The 27667-nt window shown below is 37.0% G+C and overlaps 3 protein-coding genes and 3 non-coding genes across 7 annotated transcripts in view; 5 read left to right on the forward strand and 1 right to left on the reverse strand.

Moving 5' to 3' along the window:
* LOC121733146 (fibroblast growth factor receptor 4-like) overlaps positions 1-3312 on the forward strand; it is a 134789-nt gene extending 131477 nt beyond the window's left edge. For both annotated transcript variants that reach the window (XM_042123315.1, XM_042123313.1), the window contains exons 13-14: positions 806-1017; positions 2982-3312. In XM_042123315.1, the coding sequence (XP_041979249.1) occupies positions 806-1017; positions 2982-3256 (487 nt within the window). In that variant the 3' untranslated portion in view covers positions 3257-3312. The remainder of the gene's footprint in view (positions 1-805; positions 1018-2981) is intronic.
* Positions 3313-6193: 2881 nt separating this feature from the next.
* Positions 6194-7695, forward strand: LOC121733164 (salivary glue protein Sgs-3-like). Its single transcript, XM_042123333.1, has 2 exons — positions 6194-6254; positions 6613-7695. Coding segments are annotated over exons 1-2 (1068 nt in total). The 5' UTR covers positions 6194-6253; the 3' UTR covers positions 7680-7695.
* Positions 7696-10532: 2837 nt separating this feature from the next.
* On the forward strand, positions 10533-11839 carry LOC121733100 (cell wall protein DAN4-like). Its single transcript, XM_042123246.1, has 4 exons — positions 10533-10565; positions 10788-11306; positions 11373-11451; positions 11485-11839. Coding segments are annotated over exons 1-4 (933 nt in total). The 5' UTR covers positions 10533-10564; the 3' UTR covers positions 11819-11839.
* A 5229-nt stretch (positions 11840-17068) lies between these two features.
* Positions 17069-17230, forward strand: LOC121733474. Its single transcript, XR_006036566.1, has one exon. It is a non-coding gene; the product is annotated as a U1 spliceosomal RNA (small nuclear RNA).
* Positions 17231-22550: 5320 nt separating this feature from the next.
* LOC121733475 lies at positions 22551-22712 on the reverse strand. The gene has a single exon (XR_006036567.1). It is a non-coding gene; the product is annotated as a U1 spliceosomal RNA (small nuclear RNA).
* Positions 22713-27480: 4768 nt separating this feature from the next.
* LOC121733476 lies at positions 27481-27642 on the forward strand. The gene has a single exon (XR_006036568.1). It is a non-coding gene; the product is annotated as a U1 spliceosomal RNA (small nuclear RNA).
* The last annotated feature ends 25 nt before the right edge of the window (positions 27643-27667 follow it).

Here is a 27667-nt window from a genome sequence, read left to right on the forward strand (position 1 = left end):
GAAATCGCCCAAAAAGACGTGTCTGTCTGTAGCATCCCCAAGGTATTAATTAACAAATAATTTTCGCCAAGCTAAATTCTTGGAAGCTTATGTTATCGAGCTAATTACATAATATAATTATAGCTGATGATAATTAATGAATTATAGCTAATTATAATTATAAAATGATATATCTCATTCTCCTGTTAATTTGGGAGTTTCCTAAAACTTGATATGACGCCCTGTTTTTAATGCGAAGTGTTTCTCTGTCACCTTACCACGTCCAAAGCGCTGTTGAACCGGAAAAGGTTCTGGCGCGATAAACGAACTTTTCCTCAACGGAATCAGGCTGCGTTTTCACCAGAGATGTGTTGCGAGGAATGTGTTTTTGAGAACCAATAGAATCGCTTCATTGACGTCAGCTTGCCATGACATCGCGCAGCGCGGCGATGATATTGGATCTTAAACACATTCCTCGCGACACATCTCTGGTGGAAACCCAGCCTGACGGACGTCATCAGACGACCTCTGTGGCTCAGTTGGTGGGCTGTTGGTAGCTCAAGCCGGGGGTCGCGGGTTCGAATCCCGCCCTAAAAAAAAGTTTTCACAGTTCCTGGATCATGGATGTGTATTAAATATGTGCATCATATAATAAAAATCTTAAATATATGTATAGTATAAAGTATTAAATAATATATTTCGGTTGTCTGGTACCCGTAACACAAGTCCTTCAGGTACGGGGCCAGACTGACGTGGTGTGAAGTGTCCATAGATATTATTATTATATTATTATTATCAGCATATTTAAACTCTTCTGCCCTTCCAGGGACCTGGCCGCTCGCAACATCCTAGTGGACGGGGCGGGGGTGCTAAAGGTCGCAGACTTCGGTCTCTCCCGCTCCGGGGTGTACGTGCACACGCGGGCAAGACCTGTCCCGCTGCGCTGGCTCGCCCCAGAGGCGATATACAGCTCGCAGTACTGCAGTGCCAGTGATGTCTGGGCGTTTGCAGTGTTGCTGTGGGAGATTGCTACTTTAGGTAAGTTTATTCCTCAGAAGTATGGAGTGTAGATGGTGGAGAACTATCTCTGTATGTAAAAAGTGTCCGCTTATTATATAATTAGGGTGGCGCTACAGTAGCAACAGGGTAAATTTTAAATCATTTAGCAGCTTTTATTTCAGCTATTATAGGTTATATTTTTCAAAATATATTAGTATTAACCCAGTAATTCTGTGACTCGGCTGTTCGGCTAACTTCAATTATATATTTTGTCACCAACGGCTACATTCATTCCATACCCTTTGCTGCAGCTAGCGCCACTCTTGGAGCATTTTTCAACTGTTATTTACGGCGTACAGCTGGACACTTTTTCAAACATCCATATAAGATAGTTCTCCTCCATCTACCCTCCATACTCCGAAGACATTGCAGCCCTGACGTCACTGCTTTTTAGGATGTGACTCCTTCGCATTAGTGTACGGACCCAATGCTGCTCATAAATTGATGAATTGACCAAATTTCCTCAATAGATACCTAAATATTCGTAGCACAAAGTGACTTTAGGTGGGAAAGTAATGCTATGTACACATGCACACGCGGGCAAGGCCGGTGCCGCTGCACTGGATCGCCCCAGGGGCGATATACAGCTCGCAGTACTGCAGCGCGAGTGATTTTTGGGCGTTTGCTGTGCTGCTGTGGGAGATTGCTACTTTAGGTGGGTTTTTTCCTCCGAAGGCATTGCAGCCCTGACGTGACTGCTTTTGAGGATGTGACTCGTGGGAGATTGCTACATTAGGTGGGTTTTTTCCTCCGAAGGCATTGCAGCCCTGACGTGACTGCTTTTGAGGATGTGACTCGTGGGAGATTGCTACTTTAAGTGGGTTTTTTCCTCCGAAGGCAAGTCATTACAACCCTGCAGATTCACGATTTAGGTTCGTCACGGATTCGGAAACTTTACCGTGCGCTCATTGATCAATGCCAAGCGGCGAGCGTTTACTGGATGTCGCGCGATGAAGTTTCCGAATCCGATTGCGCATTGTGAATCAGGGCACTGCAGCTCAGTCAACAAAGTAGTTGTTGAATGCGTGAGCGGGAACCTAAGTAATTTCTGCAGAAACTTGTTCAGGGTGGTTAAGGACAAAACATACAGAATTAGAAAGAAATACCTACATATTCAAAATAAAGTTTTTTTTTAATTTTTATTTTTTACTTTTCCTGAGCGTGTGAGAATTTGGAGAAACTGTATAGAATCTAATTTATAGAGAATTTAGTAAGCTTTAATGTCATCATAAAATATTTTTTGCTACAACACATATTTTTTTAGTTATTTACGAAAAACCAAAAATTTAGACCTTTGTCGCCCTCCCTCCGGCTCACCTAGACGTCAGGACTTTTAGCATGTTTTGTCCCTGATCACCCCGAATAAGTTCCAGCAGAAATCGCTTAGGCTCCCGCTCACGCACTCTATAGTCAGCTCACCCTCTTTTGAGTCATTCGTTAACCGGACTACTGATGTTTGTACCTTTGACGATCTATTATAACTCCCTCGCATTAGAGTACCGAACCAAAGCTGTTCATACAATTTATGGATGTGGTTGCGGTTGGTGCTACGAATTTATGATGAGTTTTCGTAGCGGACAAGGTGACTAATTTAGGTAGGAACAGAAGCACCAAGTGCTGAAGAGCAAGTAGGTGCGGCTTGGAACTTGGAGTATTTCAAAATAACATAGCATTGGCTAAAGACTAAAGTCAACATTTGCCATCAACAACGTTGTTGAAATAAGTAGATAAACTCCTGGTAAAAAATCCAGAACACCCTGTAAAATCTGAGTGCTAACTAAACTTAGGTTTTACGTTGCGTTGCAGCATACCCCTGTAAGCTGTAAGTGCTGTAACACGCTAAAAAACTAGCAATAAACCTTGATTACATGCAAGAAATATTGTATAAACCACTTTTAAAAACATTTGTAGAACAAACGCTTTATTTCTTTCTCCAATTTCAGGTGGCTTCCCCTACGCCGAGCTGAGCAACCAGAAAGTTCCCCAGTTCCTGACCGAGGGCGGCCGCCTGCCCAGGCCGGCGCGGGCCTCGCCCCGGCTCTACGGCCTCATGCTGGACTGCTGGTCCGACGAGCCCCAGGCCAGGCCCACCTTCGCCCAGATAGTGACCAAGCTGACTGCGGAACAGCAGCTATATGTCGACCTGGACAACGTGTTCTCTCCCCTCGAAGACCACTCCACCTCTCTTTCCGATTACGACTTTTCGTTCAAGGAATGACCAGTTCAAAGACTGATTTATATGTTGTTATGTTTAAGTAAATGTATCTTAATGTTTGTGTGTGTTTTATTGGCAACGATTAAGCAAATATCTATTTCCTAAAAGGTAGCAAATACGTTCGTTCAATAGGCATGATGACTTTTTTTTTCTTATTGGTAATTGAAAGCCCCTAAAAATAGAAACATCGCTGAAAGAATGACTCTGATGGCTTAAAAATTCATCAAGATATGACAATTTAAGCACCTCATAAAATAGACCTGCCCGAAAGGCTCCATACAAAGTGCTACGAAAGTATGACGTCACTCTTTCGTAGTTTGTACGCATCAGGAGAGAACTTTGAGACAAGAAAAGGTTGAAATCTCAAGAATTTTTATATTTTATTTCAGCTCCAACTTTAAAAATACCTTCCACGCATGAAAGACAAAATATAATTGATGATTGTGTATACTGTGTAGTAAACAGTACAATGTTGAATTGAATCAATGCAGTAACATACATTCATTTTAAAGTTTTATGAAATCTCGTACTACATTATGTGAAAATATTGAAACGCTCAAAAATAATATAAGATAAATAAATAATCGAGTAAGTGGAAGTTAACTTTAACATTGAGATGTGGTTTGATATTCCAAACAGAGTTTTTCATTAACAAGTTTTGCAAATTACCTATATCTACACTTCATTTTGATTTAAATAATATCTAATAATTTGAAAATACATTTAAAATAGTTACAAATTACAATCATGAGTGTTGTCTGGGGAAGTTCTATTTAATTTGAAGGTATACTCAATAGTAACAGTATTCAATTTGAAATTTGAACATCAATCATCACGTTTTTTTCAGTGAAGATTTTTTTAATTAACATCACTTTTGCATGTATCTTGCCATTCTGTCTCGGAAGACACAAGCACAAACAAATTGAGATGGACGAATTAGTCTACATAGACAACCCGGTGGAATCCGGAATGCCAGGCCACTGGATCCCGAGCAAACTATTAAAAATACTCTTAGCGAAACCGCAAAACAAATTAATGAAGCTGTCGCTTACGAAACAATGCGTCGATGCAATACCTCTGGTGTGTAAAACATGTGGGTGGTATTACTGCATTCCGTGGCGAAAAACAACAGAGATGCTAGAACCGACAACGCCAAAACCACCAACGCCAGAACCGACAACAGCTATAAGAGTAACTCGACGTAGGCGCCCTAGACATCCCCCAAAAAACCAGTCTCGCCAGTCGTGTCGTCCGTCCCACTAGATTATGAGAGTTAAAGGAGGAGAGAGTGTAAATGAAACATAAACAAATAAATGAACTGGTTACCGAAACCTTTACGGGAGTTGTTATTTTTATGAATGCGTCAATGTTAGGGATACCCTTGGAAACTTTGATGTTAAAATAATAGCTAATGTTAACGAGTGTATTAGGTCCCTGGATGTATCAAGGATGTGAAATTGGGAAGGCTGTCAATATCCCATCCTTGACATACATTAGGCTACAATATCAAATCCTCCATGTTTTATTAGATGCGATGTTTGTGTTAATTACAACATTATGTTACTTTCTGATACAAATACAATTATTCTTTCAATAAGTAGTTATTTCTTCACTTTACCATCGAAGAAATTGATTGACAGACAGATGGCAGTCCTACGTCATTTGGTCAGGTAAAATCAATCCATTGTTAGTCGTGATCTGTTGGTTTTGTTTGACCACAGCCTTTGACATAAAGGTCCGCAATCTTTTTTTTTATCGTTGGGGGAATGCATTTACGCATCCCCGGGGCCTGGGGAGGACCACCGAGGTATGTGGGACTCCCCGGGGCGGACGTAGTATCCGCACCCGGGACTACCCACTAAAACCCCAACGGTGTTCCTGCTCCTGAAGGTGGGTCTACGGCCTACGGGAAACACGTGATATACGACCGCAGCCCCACCACCTCTGCCTCTTTGGGCTCCACTCGTGGAAACACCACATTCCACACCACTCCGCGACGATGCGCTGGAACACCTAGCGCATCGCGGCCTACCCGGTAATCGATGTCATGGGCGACGGCAGCCCCATGCCGACGCCCCGAGCTCCCCTGCTAAGGCGGGACGTCGTGACCATGTCTGGCCCTTGGTCTCCGCCTCGGCCTTCTCCGAGGATCGTGCGCCTTCGCCTCTCGCCTGCGCGCTGCCTCCTCCTTCGACGACATCACCGATTCAGCGAATGTCTCGACTGCCCTCCAAAAGTGTTGGCTGTCCAGCATCGCACGAACGATGGCCGGCAGCGTGATGTCGGGTTCAATAGTGGCCTGTAAGGCCGCTCTTTGACTGCTCCAAGCGGGACAGACGAGCAACGTGTGCTGCGCCGTGTCCCGTTCGTCATTACAATGATGGCAAGCAGTGTTTTGCTCGCGTCTGGCCATGTCGCACAGATACTGACCGAAGCAGCCATGCCCGGTCAGCACCTAGGTCCGCAATCTGCCTATGCATCAACTTTTTTGATAGCACAAAAATAACAGTTAAAGATTATAAATTTCGTTTCAATTTGTTTTATTTCACTATTTAGGGTTCCACACCTATGCAGCTATGGACTCAAAACAGAACTCTACATGTATTATTAAAAATTCCATCTCTGTCGGTCTGTTACCTCAACTCTCAAGAACCGCGATATGATAGCTAGACAGTCGTTTTCTGTTTTAAATTATGTATTTCTGTTACAGCTTTATTTATGCAGGTATTAGAAAATTTAAAGTCAGATGTTTGGTTGTTAATTTAAAAATCAATTTTACACATTATTGCACGAGGCAATAAATTATAATGTGAAACAATAAAATTTAGAAATAATAATCTCTTTACACTATGAGGTAATTTTAATTTAGAAAATAACTTACTAAATGTTGAACAGTTTAAAACTTCTGTAGAAATATAAATAAAAAAAAAAAAGATAATCGTGAACATGATATTTAATATACTTTCCATTTGTTTTGATTAAGTCTTATTATATTATACAAGTGAGTAAACGATCCTAATTTTCTTTCTACGAGTATTTTGTATGGCAAAATAGTAATCAAAATCTGTTTTTGTTTAAAGATACCCTTACAACTTTGACAACCTTTTTATCCGTGTAGAATAATAGAATATGATTAAGTATCTTATATATAAAATTCTTGTGTCACAATGTTAGTTACCGTATTTCTCTGAAACGGCTTTACTGATTTTTACCAAATGTTATATGCATATTCAGTAGGTCTGAGAATCGGCTACTGGGTACTTTTATATATAGAATAATATATCATCAGTCATCACATAATTATTATATTCTTTAAGTTGTAAACATAAATGTATTAATGATAGTATCTCTATTTTCAGTGCAAACTTTCATAAGCGGTCTTTGCTTAGCGTACATCATCACATTTAGTACCGGGAAGAAATTATCAACAAAAAGAGATGAGTTAATCTTTATAAAAAATCCTGTTGAGGCAGAAATGCCAGGTCATTGGATGCCTGCCAGTATCGTGAAAAAAATACTAGAAAGAGATAAGAAACCAATAAAATTGGGTCGTCTAGTAACTAAACCGACAGCCACTACACCTAAACCGAGGAGAACTACGCCGAAACCAACAACGACAACAACAACGAAACCGACAACATTCACCCCTAAATTGACGACAACAACACCAACAATCACAACAGCGAAAACCACCACACCAACAACCACTACTTCGACTACAACACCCACAACTACAACACCAACGACTACAACACCAACGCCTACAACACCAACGACTACGACACCAACGACTACAACACCAACGACTACAACACCAACAACTACAACACCAACGACTACAACACCAACGACTACAACACCAACGACTACAACACGAACGACTACAACACCAACGACTACAACACCAACGACTACAACACCAACGACTACAACACCAACGACTACAACACGAACGACTACAACACCAACTACTACAACACCAGCGACTACAACACCAACTACTACAACACCAGCGACTACAACACCAACGACTACAACACCAACTACCACAACACCAACGACCACAACACCAACGACCACAACACCAACGACCACAACACCAACTACCACAACACCAACGACCACAACACCAACGACCACAACACCAACGACCACAACACCAACGACCACAACACCAACGACCACAACACCAACGACCACAACACCAACTACCACAACACCAACGACCACAACACCAACTACCACAACACCAACTACCACAACACCAACGACCACAACACCAACGACCACAACACCAACGACCACAACACCAACGACTACCACGCCTAAACCAACAACAACACCTAAGCCGGCAACGACTACGCGAAAAAAAGGCCCAAAAATAAAGAAGGGCCGTCTTGAGCCAAAACGTGAAACGAATAAATAATAATAATAATAAAATATTTAATTGTTTTAATTCGTTTATGAATTATTATTACTCTGGAAATGACGTTTTGATTTTACTATAGGTACATATAAATCGCCATCTAGTGGCAAAAGTATAAACGTATTTTTATAATAATTAATAACTTAAGTACTCTTTTTATGATTTTTATTAAATACTTAACTAGAAAAAACTCTCTCATTTTCTTTAAAATAAATTATCTGAAAAGTTTTTACCACAACCTATCAGCATAAACAATTTCAAGATTCTTTAGCTTTGTAGAAAATAGAAATGACAGGGGAAAGATACTCGTAAACCTTTGGTGAAGTCGATTACTCGAAAATTACTAACATTATAAAAATAAATCTTCCCTTAGTCACAGAATATATTTATAATATTATGCCTTAGTTATCGTTAAAAAGTTCTGTTTATTATTTAAGGAAACCTTTTTTAACAATAATAGGTAACTAACACAAAGGGATGAAATAAAAAAAAATATGTCATCAAATAGGTTCAAAAGTATTATTACTTTGTTTAATATACTGAGTATAAAAAAGTAAATAATCTAGGGCAGTGGTTCTGAACCGGTGGTCCGCAGGTCACTGGTGGTCCCTGGAGGCATTCCAAGTGGTCCGCGGAGTCCTCGAAGAATCCTAATAATATGTAAAAATTCAGAAGTTAGTAAAGAGTATGCAGTCACAATGACTTTAAGTTTAAATAATTCCTAAGTGTAAAGTGATATTTTAGTCCATAAGTGTTGTCACGGTGTGTCGGGGGACCGCCAACAGTGTCTTTTGCATTTTGTATCGCACTGTCACTGATTGCCTCGATTTGGTTCGCTGTGAACTGACTCTTAAACTCTACATTAGCGGTCCCCCGACACACCTTGACAACAATTATGGACTAAAATATCACTTTACACTTTTTTATTTAAACTTAAAGTCAGTAAAATATATTATTTTATTACTTTTTAAAGTTATTTGGCGGGTTTTTTTTTTTAATTTCTTAATTTAATTTTATTTCATGCTTTTTAAACTTGTGTTGGTTATAGTGCAGAATAAGTCTGTTCTGTTGATAGAACAGGATCATAATATTATATCCCAATGTATACCATCTAGGAATGTCCTTTTGGATGAGGCCGTCAATATGAGTCCAAACATGAAACCTCCACTTTGGGTTCATATGGAGCTGGGCTCCTATAGAATCCAGGTGATGCTGCAGCAGCAGCATGCAAAAATTTATTGGTTATCTTATATCTACGTCTTACTAGTTGTCGCAATTAAAATGAGCCCAAACACGAAACCATTGCTCTTAGTTGGTGAGGAGCTGGGTATCCTATTGATTACCAGGTGATGCTGCAGCACCAGGTCAACTTTCCATTAATGTGTAAATATAAAAAAATGCGTGACATTTATGAACTAGAATGCAATAAAGCCCACCAAACGACTGCAAGTTGCTAATCGGCCCTTCACGAACTAGATGAACCGCGATTTTTCAGCACGGAGCAGGCTGATGATGATGAACTATAGCTAAGAACACTCTCAATTGAGTTAGCTTTCAAACAAAAAAAAACTAGATCAAAATCGGTCCACCCGTTTGGATGCTACGATGCCACAGACAGACAGACAGACAGACAGACAGACAGACAGACAGACAGACAGACAGACAGACAGACAGACAGACAGACAGACAGACAGACAGACAGACAGACCGACAGACAGACACGTCAAACTTATAACACCCCTCTTTTTTGTCGGGGGTTAAAAATCACATTAAATTAAAATCTGTAACTTTTAGATTTTTGCCAAACACAAAAAAATGTGCTAATAATTATAAAATTGTGCTTGTTTTCTTTATCAAATAACACTTAATTTAGGTAAACCAACTGGTGGTCCCCGGTAAGACAAACATTTGGTAAAATGGTCCCTCATGACTAAAAGGTTAAGAACCACTGCTCTAGGGAGTGTATGTGTCCCTTATATAGAATTCATTGCGAAAGTAGCAGCACTAAAGGAGCATTTTTTGTGATTTTTTTAAACGGGCTTTGCCCACCACACATTACCACCACTGTATCTCCTCTTTCGCCAGGATCGACAAGGGTATCCAACCACGAAAACCCTTTGATATGATCTCAGGGAGCCCGAGGGACATGCTAAAGCTGTCTTGGGACCTGCAACGAAATTAATCAGAAGAAAAAAGGAGGAGTAGAAAAGAATTCCAGATTCCCTCCCCATACAAGCGGGAGGCAGCACAAAGTTGCAGTGACCGAAAGTCAAAGAACTGAAGGGGGAAGCACCACGGGAATACTATAATAATAATAGTGACTACTACGCTAGAGCTAAATTAATTTATTGTGTTAGACTGTTGCCAATAGTAATTGTGACAAAAACGCTTGAAGGCACGGAAGTTCCTAGCGCTGTCCATGAGATCAGTATAGTATGGGTTGGTACTACTATTATATATTCTGTGGTATGGGACCCCAATTTTTATAATTTGTATAGGAGGCAAGCATCCAATTTATTATTATCGGTGAAAGGACGGACGGCTGGAAAGACAGAGAAATTATAAGGTTTTCTTGTAGTTACTACGGATAACAAAATCCTATAAATGAAAATTGTAATGGTTTCAATAGAAAAAATATTCAAATCATGTGCTATAAAATGATTGAGAGAAATGAGTTTTCAATCATTGAAAAATCTATTTTCTACTTTATTGCGAGCAATTTTAAAAAACAATAAAATGTTGAAACTCCTAATAATTGATTTTGATTTAAGAATAATCTATAAAGTGTACAAAGAAATTGTAAGTCAAGACTCAAGAACGAAATAAAATGAAAAATAATTCCTTCAGAAATAAATAATAATAATGATATTTTATACTGCACACAAAGTGAGTAATAGGTATAATATATAGAAAGTGTTGTTTTTAGTCTTGTTTTTTAAAAAGTATACTCAGTTATCAATATTACAAACTTTAATTTTGCTACAGTATAATTATTTACGAAAATTAATTTAGAACAAAATATTAGAAAATCTTAATTTGTAAATTTTGCTTAAGACTACAAATCAATTCTGCATCGAAAATTATAAAAATAACTTGGGCTTTTTTCAGTGTATTTAGAAAACTTCATGATTATTGCATTAATAATAATTACATTATGTGGCGTGAAAGCAGAAGGTGGAGAGAGAGAAGATCTCATCTTTATACAAAACCCGGTGGAATCCATGATACCTGGTCACTGGGTACCAGAGAGTGTAATGAAAGAGCTGCTCGCCGGAAAAGCATCTGCCCAAACAGCAGAGAAAATGAAACTTAGGATAACCGTCACAGGACATGTCACTTCACGTAGTAGAACCTACAAATCAACCAGAACTTCGTCTTTAAAAAATCCAACGCGTACAATACTTTCAACTTCTGCACAAACAATTCCCAGCGAAACTACTTTGCATGCGGTAATTGCACAAACAACGCCTAGCAAAACAACTTTGCGCAAAACACTTACACAAACGCCTAGCAAAACAACGAAGCATGCTACGAAATTCCATGCCACAAGTTTGCGAAGTGCACAAACATCACCCAGCAAAACACATTTGCGTACTACAAAATCCGCTACTACAAGTTCACTCAACAAACATACAACGCCCAGCAAAACGAATATGCGTACGACAGAATCCGCTACTACGAGTTCGCTTAACACACAAACAACGCCCAGGAAAGCAAGTGAGTCAACTACAAAACCAAATACTACTAGTATACTAAGTACACAGACAACGCATAGCAAAATAACTATGCATAAAATAAACATGCAAACTACAATAAATGCAATAAATGAAATTTCTAAGCAAAACGCAAATTCTGTAAATTCGCATATTACAACTATACTCAGTACAAGCACGCCTGCAAAAACAACGCCTACAGTGAGATCTAATAGAGCAGATACAATAGGATATACTACAACAATTGCACCTACATCTTATACTGAACATTCGTCACTTACTACAACTACCATCACAAGTAGCACAAATACTTCACCAATTAGTTCTACTACAACTACAGCGGCAAAACCAACGGTCAGTCGAAGGACAAAGAAATTAAAACCTGGAAATATACCGCCATTGCCCGAAAATTATGGAGAAGGTTGATAATAATAGCGTTTGTATTCAGTTGTTTTTTATTTCATGGCATAAAAATAAATGTTATAACTTATAAGTTATAATTAATTCAGCTATTTTTATATTATAATAATTAATAAACTAGCTGACCCGGCAAATATTGTTTTGCCATATAAATTAATTCTAGTATCAATATAAAAAGTAGATATTAAGAAAAAAACCCAGCCAAAAACTTTAAAAAGTAATGAAATAATATTTACTGACTTTAAGTTTAAATAATTCCTAAGAGTGAAGTAATATCCAACCATTTTCATGTAAAAATGTTGCCAAGATGATAACATAATAATATAGTTCGTGGTGTCAAAAAGTAGTGAGATCTCAATATGTAGAGCCAAGTTTTCAACCTTACATACTCAACCCTAAATCTAAAAACCTTAATTTTATTTTTTATACCTTACTTACTACTTACCTTAATTTTATTTTATAACCTTAATTTTTTATGCGTGGCAAAATCTATATTATACTAATATTATAAATGCGAAAGTATCTCAGTCTGTCTGTCTCGCTTTCACATCAAAACTACAGAACCGATTGTAATGAAATTTTGTATACAGATAGTCTAAAGCCTGGGAAACGACATAGGCTACTTTTTTACTGGAAAAAAGGGTTGTAAAGGGGTGAAAATACGTAAATTTGTTCAAATTCAGTTAGTTCCAAAAATTCATAATAGATAGCGCCGTGCGTCTCCTACATCGCGCTGACGCTTGCTCAAAAGTCTTGCTATAAGAGGTGGTATCTTACATTCAAGCTCCGATTTTTTTGGATTGTTATTTGTATTCTACGTAAACGTTATTAAATAACTCAGTACTTTATCTATGCAGTGACGTAACCTTAAACCTATCAATGATAAAAAGTTTATGGGTAAAGTTGTGTAATTGGGGGGCTAAATAAGCTTTCAAATTTGGCATAAAATATAAAGTTTCATAAAAGAAAATGAAACATTATGTGCACACTGCACAGCAGTGTTTTGATTTTAGGGGTACCAGGGTTTTTTAAGTTTTTATAAAAGCTTTTGACACCAATTTTGTTGACATCGCGCGCTACTTATAAACGGGAGTCCACGCGGACGAAGTCGCGTACTTTATAATGTGTCAGCCGCACGAGAAGAATACAAAAACTCTAAATATTTTGTCAAAATCGGTGGCCTGGCCATTTTTTACCCTACTGCCGGGAGGGTTATGTGTTTGGCGCGTATCTTGTATGTTTGTAATATTCTTTATCACCTTGTATCTCCAGAACCGCTTAACAGATTTTCACATTTGAGGTATCGTTAGATTTGTCTTAATGACCCAAGTGTTCTTAGATAGGTGGCATTTAATAAAAACTAAAATGGCAGATGTTTGACGCCATATTGTGAGGTAAAAAAAATAAAAATTCTACCAAGCATATCGAGTGGGGTATCAAAATAAAGGATTTTAAACGCTGATTCTAAATATGTATATAATTTGCAGTTTTAATATTAAATGGAACGATAAATCTACACTAATATTATAAAGAGGAAAGATTTGATTTTTTGTTTGTTTGGCTCTGAAACTACTGGACCGATTTGAAAAATTCTTTCACCATTGGAATTCTACATTATTTTTGCTGTACATAGACCAAAATTTTATTTTGGAAAAAGTAGGGTTCCGTAAGATATTTGGGTTCTTCGGACGCAAGGTGTAAAAAATCAACCAGAAAAGTTACTTATTTTAGGTACGCTGCCTAAACTATAAAAAATAGAACCATAAAATGTTCTAAGTAATTGTAGAACTTATAAATATCTACAAAAAAGTCCGCAACACACTATACCTATCTATGTCGCGTGAGGCACAATAACCATTTTTTTATTTAAAAATCTTGAATTTTTTTTGGACTACATTTAAACGCGTTTATTTTACTCATTCTTTTAATCCTTATCAAAATAAATTATTCCATCACTAAGTACAGTTTATGTAGACAATATTTGGTCTTTAAATGAATAAAATTGGACATTTGGTTTTGAAATTATGGCGAAATTAAAATATTGCTATAGTTGGTGTCACCAAGGCGAGTGCGCGTGCGGGGGGAAGACAATCTGTGCTGCAGCCTGCGTTTATTGAATTCACAGACCCCGACACTAACATCGACGACGCACGTCGATGTTAGTGTCGGAGTCTGTGAATTGACCTGGGAATCATTTTGCTGACCGAGTCTTTCCTGAGTATGCTTTTTGCAGCGCTCACCGACATCCACGTGGGCAGAGCCACAGCCGACCGCTAGTAATAAAATAAGAAAAAACCAAAATCTGCCTGCATGGATAAATACAATATTAATTAAAAATTAACTGACATTACAAAAACAAGATGAAAATTCAGTGACAAAGTATTAAAAAAAACAATGATTTGGTACATACACTGAAACATACCAAACCTATGTACCTAAACACACCGGCAAAATTAGAGGAACATAACAAAATTTTCAATATTTTTTAATTGTTTTAATTGTTCACTTCTTTTTATATATTTATTTATTTATTTACTAATTGATTATTAAAAAATAAATTTTATATAAATTTAGGGCATAAAAACGTGAAAAATAGAAAAAAATCAGCAAAAATCAAAAAATTAAGAAAATCTTTGAAATTTCAGTAGTAAGTTTTTAAGATAAATTCTCCATTTTTATTAAAGAAATGCCATGTTAAAAGCGTGTAATGCCTTCTATGGATCTCAAGAGGGCCTGGATACGCCATTCCATGCTTGCATTTTAATTGTCAATCATTTCCTTTGGGATATTCTCCTACTCCTCCAGTAGCGCCTACTCGAGCTCCTGGACACATTTTGGAGCTGGAGTTTTAACTCGTACCGTTCACCCATTGATGTGCCACACGTTTTCAATCGGATCCACATCCGTAGACCACGCTGGCCTCTCCACCTAGGCTACGCCAGCATCGTTTAGGTAATAATGTCCGATTTTCTTACTCTATGGACTCACATAAAATTGAAATTACTACCTAAAACTATGTAAAAGGCACACCATGCAGTTCCAGGATATCGGTGCTATAGCCCTGTACTGTCAAAGTACCATCATCTATAATCATCAGCTCCATGCGGGCTCCAAATCATATGCAACTCCAAACCACTACGAAGCCTGCATCATAGGCCACTGTTTCCGGTAAGTTTGATGGCCTGTAGCTTTTCTTATGCTTTATCCACATTCTTTATCGCCTGTCAATACAATGTACATAGAATTAGCTCCCATCACTGTACAGCACAAGATTTCACTCACTTGTCTAATTTTGATGTTCACCCGCAAATCTTAGCCTTGCTCTTCGGTGTCCTGTCTCAAGTTTTGGTGCCCTTGCTGGCACTTTTGAGTTTAATTTAACTTCTATGAGTCTTCTTCTTACTGTACAATCACTTACACGTTCATCTTGGACCTGTTCCGACAGATTTCGTGTCTGCATAGCAGTTTGAGGTCGATTTCTTAAGTTTTGTTTCCTTACAAAATGGTTATCCTAACCATTGTCACCCGACATCTGCCTTGTTCTCGTCTCCGAACGTAAGATCCAGTCTCTCTGAAGCGTTGAAAGTTACGATGAACCACGGAAGCCGACACACCTAAGGCCTGACTGACCGAACGGTAGGTGTGACTTTTCTCTATCGTGGTTACAGCTCTAGCTGTCGCAGATTCTGGGAAATCACTAATTTTGTATCTAAGCAATGTGTTCTTCCAAAAACCAAACAATCAAATGAGCTGAGCATACCTTGCACCCCGCTAAAACGCCATTCTTATCAGGAACACTTACAACGTCAATAATCGAAAAACACTTATTAGGGCATAATTGCTATAAAAACCTGTCAACTTGCCAGTTTTGTTTAATATTTTATTTCTTGAATGAGCTTAGAAGCTATAAAAATGGCTTTCAGACAGCCCGACCCACTTGAGTTCAAGTTTTGGCCCTTTTTACCTATGTTCCGCTAATTTTGCCAGTGTGTGTATTATAACGTATTGTAGGTACACTTAGAAATATCAGCACAGTAGTTTTTCAATTTTTTATTAGATTAATTGTCGAAATGGTTAGACGACTACAACTAAAGATTCGCAAATAAAATAAGTTAATTAAAAATCAAAAAAACCCGCAAAAAATGTTAACTAAAAATAACGAAACAAGACCTAATTCTGCCGGAGGCATCGAATCCATGTTTTAATTGATACGACTCTTGCTTACGAGTTTCATGTCAGGATGATTAGAAGGTTACATAGAAAGAAGTAGAAGAAAAAAGTGGATTATAAAATGCAGTCGGAGGCATAATATTTTATGACTTATGAATTAATGTTAAACTTGGTGCGTGGTGTTAAATTCTAGCTCAACATATAGTGGAACCTCTTGCCTTCATTTTTAATCTAAGCATTGAATCAGGTACCTTTCCAAAAATATGAAAACAAGCTGCTGTAGTGCCTGTATCCAAGGCTGGCTCAAAATCAAATCCAAATAATTATCGTCCAATCTCTTTACTATCCAGCATATCAAAACTACTCGAACGAGTAGTAAATATAAGACTTGTCTCGTACTTAGAGGACAATAATATAATATCTGACAAACAATTCGGTTTCCGGCATGGGAAGTCCACCGAGGATGCTGTCACTTTCAGTAGCTTCGTTATATTACGTGATATTGTGTTTGTCCCATAATATTATCCGTAACTTGTATTGTGTACTTGTATTGTATTGTGTAGCGTACTTATATTGTATTAGTACTAGCATCATTTTTAAGTAAAATGTTAACTATATACTTACATGTTACGTCGTAATTAGCTAGCAAAATTAGCAGTAATTAGCTTTCAAATAATATATTTTTCTGATCCGTTAACTAGGTACCTATACCCTATGAATCAATTTCTTCGATGGTACATTTTATGATTTCTCGTTGTTCTTCTTTTATTGTCTATTTAGTTTTTTTCTTTACTTTTGATTCATTCTTATTAACTTATTCAAACTAATATTACTAATTTGAGTTGCACTTAAGCCTTGAGGTATTTTAAATTGTAAAGATTGTGGCGTTCTCTACAGTTGTTTCCGAAAGCTATATAAAGGAGCGCCATCTACGTATTGAATGAGCGAACCTGTGACAGATGCTGCTTACCTCGTAGTGCGCAATATCGCCGCTAGAGGTCACTCTCTAGTTAGGCGTGACTTCTACATCGCGCTATCGAAAACGCAAAACGTAGAATGACTACCCCGGACCGAGTTCAAGAAATCATACTTACCTGGCGTAGGGGATACCGTGATCAAGAAGGCGGTTCCCCCAGAGCGAGGCCCTTCCATTGCACTGCGGTCGGGTTGACCTCTGCGATTATCCCTAATGCGGATAACTCGGACGCGTAATTTTTGGTAGTGGGGACTGCGTACGCGCCGTCCCCTTCATGAATATCATAGAGAAAATATAATTTATTCAGAGCATTCGGGTGCTCCTGTGAGCAGTCCCGAGTCTAGTTGAATCTAGACTCAGGATTGCTGCCAGGATTACTTACGTGAGCGTATTAAGTATACATTTTCGTGAGTAGGTACTCTTCATTATAATATTAGTAGACATCGGATTATATGCATTTGCATACTTGCATATGCAAATGCATATAATGGCACTTTTTAGGCGATAGTGCATATTTTGGCAATTTTTCGTTGATAGTGCATATTTCGGTAGTTTTATGCCCTCGTAGTCTCCAAACTAGCTATTATGACACACAGTACACACCGAGGCCACACAACAAGAGGTACGATGGATCAAAACCCTTCAAATATGTGGCTCCATCCCCATTTGAAGAATGCAATACACCCAATAGGTACAAAATGGTACAATATCTTTCTAGAAACATAATCTAATGTTGCCAACTACAAAAACATTTTTTTTGTAGTTGGCAACATTTGTAAAAAATTTGAATAAAGTAGTTAACGATCGATTTATTAAACTGCCATGGAAATTAAGATTCCAATCGGAAAATGTTGCTAGAAAATTATAATTGGTGCTGTATAAGAAGTGAAAAATCCTGCATATTTTGATGAAATTATAAAATTTGGCGCTTTTATTAACGGCACCACCGGAAACCTCTTTAAAAATAAAATTTTAAGAAGTGACTTGATTGTGCATATTTTTTTTGCATATTTCGGCTATTTATTGTGCATATTTCGGCACTTTGATCGTGCATATAATCCGATGTCTAAATATTAGTAACTAGCTGTTGCCCGCGACTTCGTCCGCGTGGACTTCAGTTTATAGCGCGCGATGTCAACGAAATTGGTGTCAAAAGCTTTTATAAAAAAACCCTGGTACCCCTTAAATCAATACAGCTGTGCAGTGTGCAAACAATAAGTACTTCATTTTTGTATGTTAAACTTTATATATTATGCCAAATTTTAAAGCTTATTTAGCCCCCCAATTACACAACTTTACCCATAAACTATTTATCATTGATAGGTTTAGCCCCAATTTCACCAACGTCTGTTAGTGTTAACAGCTTGTTAAAATATCCTGTCTTCTCTTTCATTCATATGAAAAACGAACTTTAACAGTCGTTGGTGAAATTTGGTCTTAAGGTTACGTCACTGCCTGCACAGATAAAGCACTGAGTTATTTAATACCGTAGAATAGATATAACAATCGAAAAAAATCGAGACTTAAATGTAAGATGATACCACCTCTTATAGAAAGACTTTTGAGCAAGCGTCAGCGCGATGTAGAAGACGCACGGCGCCATCTATTATGAATTTTTTGAACAAATTTACGACCCTTACAACCCTTTTTTCCAGTAAAAAAGTAGCCTATGTCCTTTCTCAGGCTTTAGACTATCAGTATACAAAATTTCATTACAATCGGTTCGGTAGTTTTGGCGTTTGGCGTGAAAGCGAGACTGACAGACAGACAGACAGACAGAGATACTTTCGCATTCATAATATTAGTACAGATTATGTGCACACTGCACAGCTGTTTTTGGGTATTTTGATTAATTAAGGGCCGCGCTACACCGGAATGGCAGCGGCGAGGCGAGCACTTTCAGCGCTGCCATTCCGGTGTAGCGCGCTGCGCGGCCCTAAGAGGGGTACCACTTACCAGGGTTTTAAAAAGTTTTTAAATTTGACACAAATTTTGTTGACACCGCGCGCTATAAACTAAAGTCCACGCGGACGAAGTCGCGGGCAACAGCTAGTTATGAATAAAAACAATAATATATAATAAAGTAGGTATGATTAGTTCTGTTATAATAATGAAGTAAAAAATAAAGCGCCATCTGTTTTCATATATTAGAATTAAAATGTAAAAATATTTTCTGGATGGAATATAGGCCAACACAACACACTCGAACTCCTTAGAAATGCAGTAGGAGTTCTATAAGATCAGATAGATTGATTATTATTATAGCAAGTGATAATATTATTAAACATAATATTCTAACGTATTAAAAACTATAAACAAAAACATAATAACTAATAAGTATGATTAGTTCTATGTTACAACGAAGTAAAAAAAAGCGCCATCTGTTGAATCGTATTAGAACTAAAATGTTCATTGCATCGCGTCGATATATTTCTGGATTTTTTATAATATTATACATAAAATATATTTAAGATTTTTGAAATATTATTTTAATAATTAGTTTATTATATTGAAATATTATAAACTTTTTGTTCCGCCTGCGGGACTCGAACCCAGGACCCCCGGGATGAGCGCTGGCCACGCGCAATGCGAAGTAATTTTCATCGATATTTTCATGGAAATAAGATATTTTCCCACATCAAAATGTAGCCTATGTCCTTCCTCAGACTCTAGAATAACTGTGTACAAAATTTCATTGCAATCGGTTCAGTAGTTTTGGCGTGAAAGCGAGACAGACAGACAGACAGACAGACAGACAGACAGAGATACTTTCGCATTTATAATATTAGTATAGATTACACGAACAACAATTTCCTCTACGAAAATTCTCGAAAGTGATAGCTAACAGTTATCTTATATCTTTAAGCGAGCAATTCTTGTATATATATTATGTATAATTGGAATTTCTGAATCGGCTCCAACGATCCCCCCCCCCCCCTCCCCCTTATCAAAGCTATATACTAAAGTATAAAATTGATGCCAGGATAAATAGAAGGTTACATAGATTTCCGGTTTCCGGTGGTGCCGTTAATAAAAGCGCCAAATTTTATAATTTCATCAAAATATGCAGGATTTTTCAATTCTTATACAGCACCAATTATAATTTTCTAGCAACATTTTCCGATTGGAATCTTAATTTCCATGGTAGTTTAATAAATCGATCGTTAACTACTTTATTCAAATTTTTTACAAATGTTGCCAACTACAAAAAAAATGTTTTTGTAGTTGGCAACATTAGATTATGTTTCTAGAAAGATATTGTACCATTTTGTACCTATTGGGTGTATTGCATTCTTCAAATCGACGGTGAATTGGCAATTTATCGTAACTCAAAAAATACAACTTTACAGGAGACGAAAAAAACGTTTCATTGTATGACATTAAAACTATTTGAAATTTGTTTTATGTTATTTTCTAGGTTTTTTAGTTACAAATAAGACCCTATAGTTAAATTAAATGAAATGTTAATAGTTTTGAAATTACGTCGATTTAGTATACATTGCATGCAATTACCATTTAATATTTTTAAAAATTCAAAAGATAGGAGGTATTGTCATTAAATGAAAAGTCAATAATGATTCAATAATTATATTTATAATATAAAAAATCCGTAGAAATAGAATAACAATAGGAACTATTTCAAGGAACATAATCGTCACAATCATCAACAAACTTAACTCTATAATTCTAAAATAACTTACTCAATAATTCAACATTAAAATGTTTCAAAAACTGCCGCCAATCGACATAAAAAATAAATGAAAAATTAATCTTTGCAAAATGAAAGATTCTTATTTAAAGGACTACTTTAAGGAACATAATCATCACAATCGTTACACGTAACTTATTAAAGCAATTAGAGACTAATTCAAGTTATAATCTTAACTTAAAACATACAGAGATCAAAAACAAAATGAGGTTACTAAAGGCAATGTTTTTCTTTAACTTATTCACTAAATCAACATTAAAAGGTAGGTATCAAAAACTGCCGCCAATGGGCGGCATAAAAAATAAGAAAACAAAAAATAAAAATTAATCTTAGCAAACTAATGATTCTTATTCAAAAGGTAAGGCATCATAAAAAGCATGACAATCGGTGGGTAAAACAGATTTTAAGAGGATACACCAGGGGCTAGAGAAATGAAAAAAAAGTACGTGTAATATCTATAGCTGTCTCTCTTACCTCAAGCCTATACCGCTGAACGCGATAGAGACAACTGCAGAAAATCCAGAAAATCAACGATTCGTTGTCCCCTGATTCCTTCTCCAAAACTTATCCGATCTAAGTATTTTTTTCATTAAAGATTTAAAAAAGGCTTGAGCTGTGTTCCTATGTTTTGCTTTTTTTTTTGTATATTCCAGCCAAATCTGTTTTCTGGACGTTTGAACACAGCGGAAAATCTGGCCATTTTTTTGGGTTTTTGAACGTTCATATCTTATTTAATAATCAAATTATGAAAAAAAAAAGAAAACATAGGGACATTGTATTAGTGGCCGTAGATATTCAGGAAAAAAATTATAAATCAACTAGCATTATCCAGGGAGGAAACAGGGGACAACGTTTGTATGGAAAAAAGGGCGGTGTGGACTCCTCTTAATTGTTGAAGATGATTATATTTTAGAGCTTTGATTGGAATTCTGTTCATAAAAAAATTATAAGAACTTTTAAAGTAACTTACACAAGGAAAAAATACATCAAAGTAGCAATAAAAACGTAGTTACACTGGCACTTCACTAATAACTAATGTATAAAATGATTGAAAAATATACTCACGTCTTGATTTGTACTCAATTTTTCAACAATCAAAATATTTTTGTGACGTAAGTAAATAAACACAACCTGTTCAAACAAGTTCGTTGTGGCGTGTGCGCGTGTTTGACGGTGATCCCCTCCGTCCACCCTCGCAAAGTATACTAACTAACTTCACGCAGCACAGCACGGTCGCCGCCGTTTGTTTCATTATTTCGAGTGCAACAAGACGGAATTCACGTGTCCCATGAGATAGAATATTTTGCCAGCAAAATTTACGTACGTTGAGTTATTAGGTATTGTTATTCATGTTTATGTCGTAATCCAACTAAATATCGAACTAGGTGTTTTTGTCACTACATGCGTCTATCTTTCATAAGTCCAAATATGCAATAAACCGAAAAACGCAAAAAAATGAGTTATTAGATATTGCCAATTCACCGTCGAAATGGGGATGGAGCCACATATTTGAAGGGTTTTGATCCATCGTACCTCTTGTTGTGTGGCCTCGGTGTGTACTGTGTGTCATAATAGCTAGTTTGGAGACTACGAGGGCATAAAACTACCGAAATATGCACTATCAACGAAAAATTGCCAAAATATGCACTATCGCCTAAAAAGTGCCATTATATGCATTTGCATATGCAAGTATGCAAATGCATATAATCCGATGTCTACTAATATTATAATGAAGAGTACCTACTCACGAAAATGTATACTTAATACGCTCACGTAAGTAATCCTGGCAGCAATCCTGAGTCTAGATTCAACTAGACTCGGGACTGCTCACAGGAGCACCCGAATGCTCTGAATAAATTATATTTTCTCTATGATATTCATGAAGGGGACGGCGCGTACGCAGTCCCCACTACCAAAAATTACGCGTCCGAGTTATCCGCATTAGGGATAATCGCAGAGGTCAACCCGACCGCAGTGCAATGGAAGGGCCTCGCTCTGGGGGAACCGCCTTCTTGATCACGGTATCCCCTACGCCAGGTAAGTATGATTTCTTGAACTCGGTCCGGGGTAGTCATTCTACGTTTTGCGTTTTCGATAGCGCGATGTAGAAGTCACGCCTAACTAGAGAGTGACCTCTAGCGGCGATATTGCGCACTACGAGGTAAGCAGCATCTGTCACAGGTTCGCTCATTCAATACGTAGATGGCGCTCCTTTATATAGCTTTCGGAAACAACTGTAGAGAACGCCACAATCTTTACAATTTAAAATACCTCAAGGCTTAAGTGCAACTCAAATTAGTAATATTAGTTTGAATAAGTTAATAAGAATGAATCAAAAGTAAAGAAAAAAACTAAATAGACAATAAAAGAAGAACAACGAGAAATCATAAAATGTACCATCGAAGAAATTGATTCATAGGGTATAGGTACCTAGTTAACGGATCAGAAAAATATATTATTTGAAAGCTAATTACTGCTAATTTTGCTAGCTAATTACGACGTAACATGTAAGTATATAGTTAACATTTTACTTAAAAATGATGCTAGTACTAATACAATATAAGTACGCTACACAATACAATACAAGTACACAATACAAGTTACGGATAATATTATGGGACAAACACAATATCACGTAATATAACTACATAGTATTATTATAATTTATACGTGACGTGATAATATCAGTGCTGCATCATAGCACTGTCCACGTCTAGTCTCTCCGCGTGTCCTCAGGAGACTGTCGGCGCTGTCCCGAACCCGCTGTATCAGGGATCAGGGATGCTACATATTTCCTTATGATAGCTGAGAACTGAGAAGCTATTAAAACATCTGACACCGATGGTTGGGACTTGGGACACAATTTTATTCAAGTATAAACGTAACATATCCGTTATCTCTCATACCACAGAATAGATAATAGTACAATCACACTTACTGCTGCAGCAACATTAAAGTGCATAATTTAATTATACTGCCACGGCGGATAATAAGTATAAGGTACGGGCACCAGTAGTCAGCCTTTTAGTGGAAAGTGCAAGTTTAAATGTTTATAGAAAATTATTTAATATAGTAATCAAAAACCTTTTGTACTCATTCACTTAATCATTTATTAAACATTGTTATGAAATTAACATACTTATAAGATAATTTTTCTTAATAAGTATTGAAAATAAAGTAAGTATTTTTCAAAATAAGGCACATTTCCCCAGTACTCAGCCGTCACAATCCAGTTCTCGGCCAAATAGCTACCAGTAGTCAGCCTCTCCTTAGATGGGCCTGGAAAGAGACCTATGGAGCTGAAACAAATAAACAATGCATGTCTGGTCTCTTACAATGCCAAAAACTAAGAAATTGCTTGGTAGGTACTAGGTAGGTGCTTCATAAATAAATGAAAAAATTAAGCAGCGTAAGTTACTGATGGCTGAACACTGGGTATACCTCACCAGTACTCAGCCGTGGTTCGACCGTGTCTAGTTAGGCGGCCGACTACTGGTTTTTATATGGAATTATGTATGACCAGTATTCAGCCGGGGGTGGCTGAACACTAGATAATGTACAAGAAACGCATACCCAGTAGTCAGCCACCTCATTATTTAAATAACTATAAAGAAACTGTTCTATAACTCATTTGATTTAGACGTAAAAAATGTAATAACAATATATTTTAATAAAATATAACACAAAAGTTAAGAAGAAATCACAATAACTCACCTTTTTGTCGGGCACTTCCCATTAAGAAAATTTTGGCGCGCAAGCCGCATCTTGGCTCGACTAGTGACAACGTCGAATTGGAATTAGATTACCATTTCTTGCAGCCACTTAGCGTCATTGTGACGTTCTGAACTGACCAATAAGAAGGCCAAGCTTTTTTTAAAAGTAACTTGATTGGTTAATTTGCAATAGAACGCTATTTCTATAGGTTTTTAGCTGGAAAAGGCTGACTACTGGTGTGGGGCTGACTACTGGCGCCCTTACCCTACCTAATATTTAATTATTCTGCCACGGCGGTAATATTATTATTTATTAGGTGTACTAATACCACGGAGCTAATACAGAGACTAATACTATCCGCCGCGGCGGATAGTATTAGTAGTATTTTAAGTTGTTTTCTTTCATTTTATATTAATATGTTTAATTAAAAATATATTTTAGACTATTTTTTGAAACTGAAATAATTCTAATGCATTCTCGAGTACTTACTATGTTTTTCCGTTAGAAGCAGTTTTGGAACATAAGATATTAGATAAATATAAAACACAATACTTTTTAGAATACAAAGGGCGACGAAAAATAACTGCAAAATCCGCAAAAATTGGCGGCCTTACCCGAAGAAATTATTGATTCATAGGCAGATGGCGATTGGCGTGGCGGCACGTAAGTATCTAAATACGTGACCAAAGTCGCGAACTATGTCGATTTTTTTCAAAAGGCCGGCAACGCACCTGCAGCTGATGCTGCGAGTGTCCATGGGCGACGGAAGTTGCTTTCCATCAGGTGACCCGTTTGCTCGTTTGCCCCCTTATTTCATAAAAAAAAAAATCCGATAAGCTATATTCACACTATGCCTTTTTTTGTTCATCTAAACATCTGAACAAAAAAGGCATGCGTTATAGCACATATTATAGCGCTAACAGCGCACGTGAGGCATGCCCGCGACGCGCGACGTATCTAAAACCTTCGCCATTTCTCTTTGTTCTTTTTTTATGGAATTTGTTATGATCAAATAAGCCGCACATATTCCTCCAAGACCCCAGTAAAAATATGTTCTCGTCGCTCTGGCACATATGTTACAATAATCTGACAGACACTGCAAGTTCTGAACAAAAATGACAATGTTGGCGTTGCGTTCGGTGACGCATTCAATTAATTCATTCCGTCAAACCAAATTCTTTAATGATTGTGAGATTCCGATTATTCTTTACAACTGCTACGTTAGAGCGATTCTCGAGTTTTGCTGTCAAATTTGGTACATTTGGGGAACAAAACACAATGCTCGATTCGAAAAACTTCAGAAACAGTTTTTGTACTTACCACATTTCTTATGCACATAATCTTTGTCAAAAATTACCTTCTTGCGAGTCCCGGCTACAATATTTCAAACTTACAACATTAGAAAATAGACGATATTTGCTGATATAGTCTAGGTACTTATCCAAACCAGTCAATGGTAAGCTAGATTTACGAACAAATTGCAATTTGCTGTCCCACGACCAGGTAGTCGTCTGCATAATATGAAAACTTTTAGTTTGTCTGTCAGCACTCACCAGTCACCACTGTACCGTATGTGTTCAGCTTATAACAGAGTCAGCAATTATATAGATATATCGCACCTTTAAAGTAATACCGCGACTAAATGAAATTATCAAATTTTACAGGGGAGCAAATATTAGAAAATAGTCAATGTTTTTTTAAAATAAAATCTAAGTTCAGGGTTCTTTAAGATATTTTATGAGTTTATATGATAGATCTCTGTTTATATTATGACATGCCATTTAAAAAAGGTAATTATAATATTTACAGGTTTATTTGTTTTGGTTTATATTTTTATAGTAACACTTTACCACTAATTTTTTTGTTCATAACTATAAGTGCAACTAAGGTTACAAAACAAAAAACTATTAAAACTTTATAATTTAACATAATTAAAAGTTAAGGCAGTATCTTACCGTTTTAACTTTTAACTATCTTACCCTTTTACATTTTAAAACACTTTGATTTAAAGCAGACCAACTGGAAATAGCAATAAAAAAATAAACATAGTAACGATCACAGCCTCATTTCTCTATCCACGAGAGGTAGGTACTTACCTACTTTGAGCTAACAAAAGTAGTGTTCACTTCTATCACTTCATTTAAGAATAATGAGTTAAACCTATTGGCATGCTAATAATATTTTTTGATTATAATAAAAAAATGGTACACTCTAGAGATAAACCTTATTGGATTCATCTTTAAAAAAAAATAAAGGCAAACCCTGACTATACAAACTGTAACATTCCATCCAATGAAATTGAATTATAAATTCCATTGTATAACACGAAAAATGTGTCTAAACAACTTGAAACACTAACTATTCAAAAAAGAAAATATTTTGTGACTTAAAGCCGTGTTTTAAATCCAAATAATCACACTGTTGTGTCACAACTTCCGTCATCACTTTAGCACAATCATGTTCTTATTGGTATAGATACAATATTGTATTTATCGACCCGAACATAACTTCGGCTAAATGGCGCAAAACACAACATTTTGCAAAAAAAACAAGTTTAAGTTTTAGTTTACGTTTATTTTAGATAGATGGCATTGATACTTCAATTTATGAAAAATTTAGTTTAGTAACGGTATTACTTTAACAAAGAAGATGACGAAAATTGAAGATGAAAGTGCCTTCGGAAAGTGCACAGTGTGGACATAGCTATAGATTGACACAATTCGACGACGACGAAATGAAGGTCCGTCAGCTAGGTAAGTACCTAGTTGAAACAATTTCTTCGATAAGTAGTAAGTACATTTTATGATTTTTCAATTTTTTTTTTTGCTTTAATTTGATTACTTATTTCTGGTTAATTTATTGAATTATCTAATTTGACTCTAAATTGCAAAGATTGTGGCGTTCTATACAGTTGTTTCCGAAAGCTATATAAAGGAGCGCCATCTACGTATTGAATAGCGAACCTGTGACAGATGCTGCTTACCTCGTAGTGCGCAATATCGCCGCTAGAGGTCACTCTCTAGTTAGGCGTGACTTCTACATCGCGCTATCGAAAACGCAAAACGTAGAATGACTACCCCGGACCAAGTTCAAGAAATCATACTTACCTGGCGTAGGGGATACCGTGATCAAGAAGGCGGTTCCCCCAGAGCGAGGCCCTTCCATTGCACTGCGGTCGGGTTGACCTCTGCGATTATCCCTAATGCGGATAACTCGGACGCGTAATTTTTGGTAGTGGGGACTGCGTACGCGCCGTCCCCTTCATGAATATCATAGAGAAGATATC

Source organism: Aricia agestis, chromosome 13 (genome assembly GCF_905147365.1).
Source record: "Aricia agestis chromosome 13, ilAriAges1.1, whole genome shotgun sequence".
Lineage (NCBI taxonomy): Eukaryota > Metazoa > Arthropoda > Insecta > Lepidoptera > Lycaenidae > Aricia > Aricia agestis.

Excerpts from the sequence above, each read along its gene's own strand:
- LOC121733100 (XM_042123246.1), top strand. Across the intron at positions 11,307-11,372 it reads TACTACAAGTTCACTCAACA|CACAAACAACGCCCAGGAAA; the intron begins AACATACAACGC and ends GTTCGCTTAACA. Across the intron at positions 11,452-11,484 it reads CTAAGTACACAGACAACGCA|AACTACAATAAATGCAATAA; the intron begins TAGCAAAATAAC and ends AATAAACATGCA.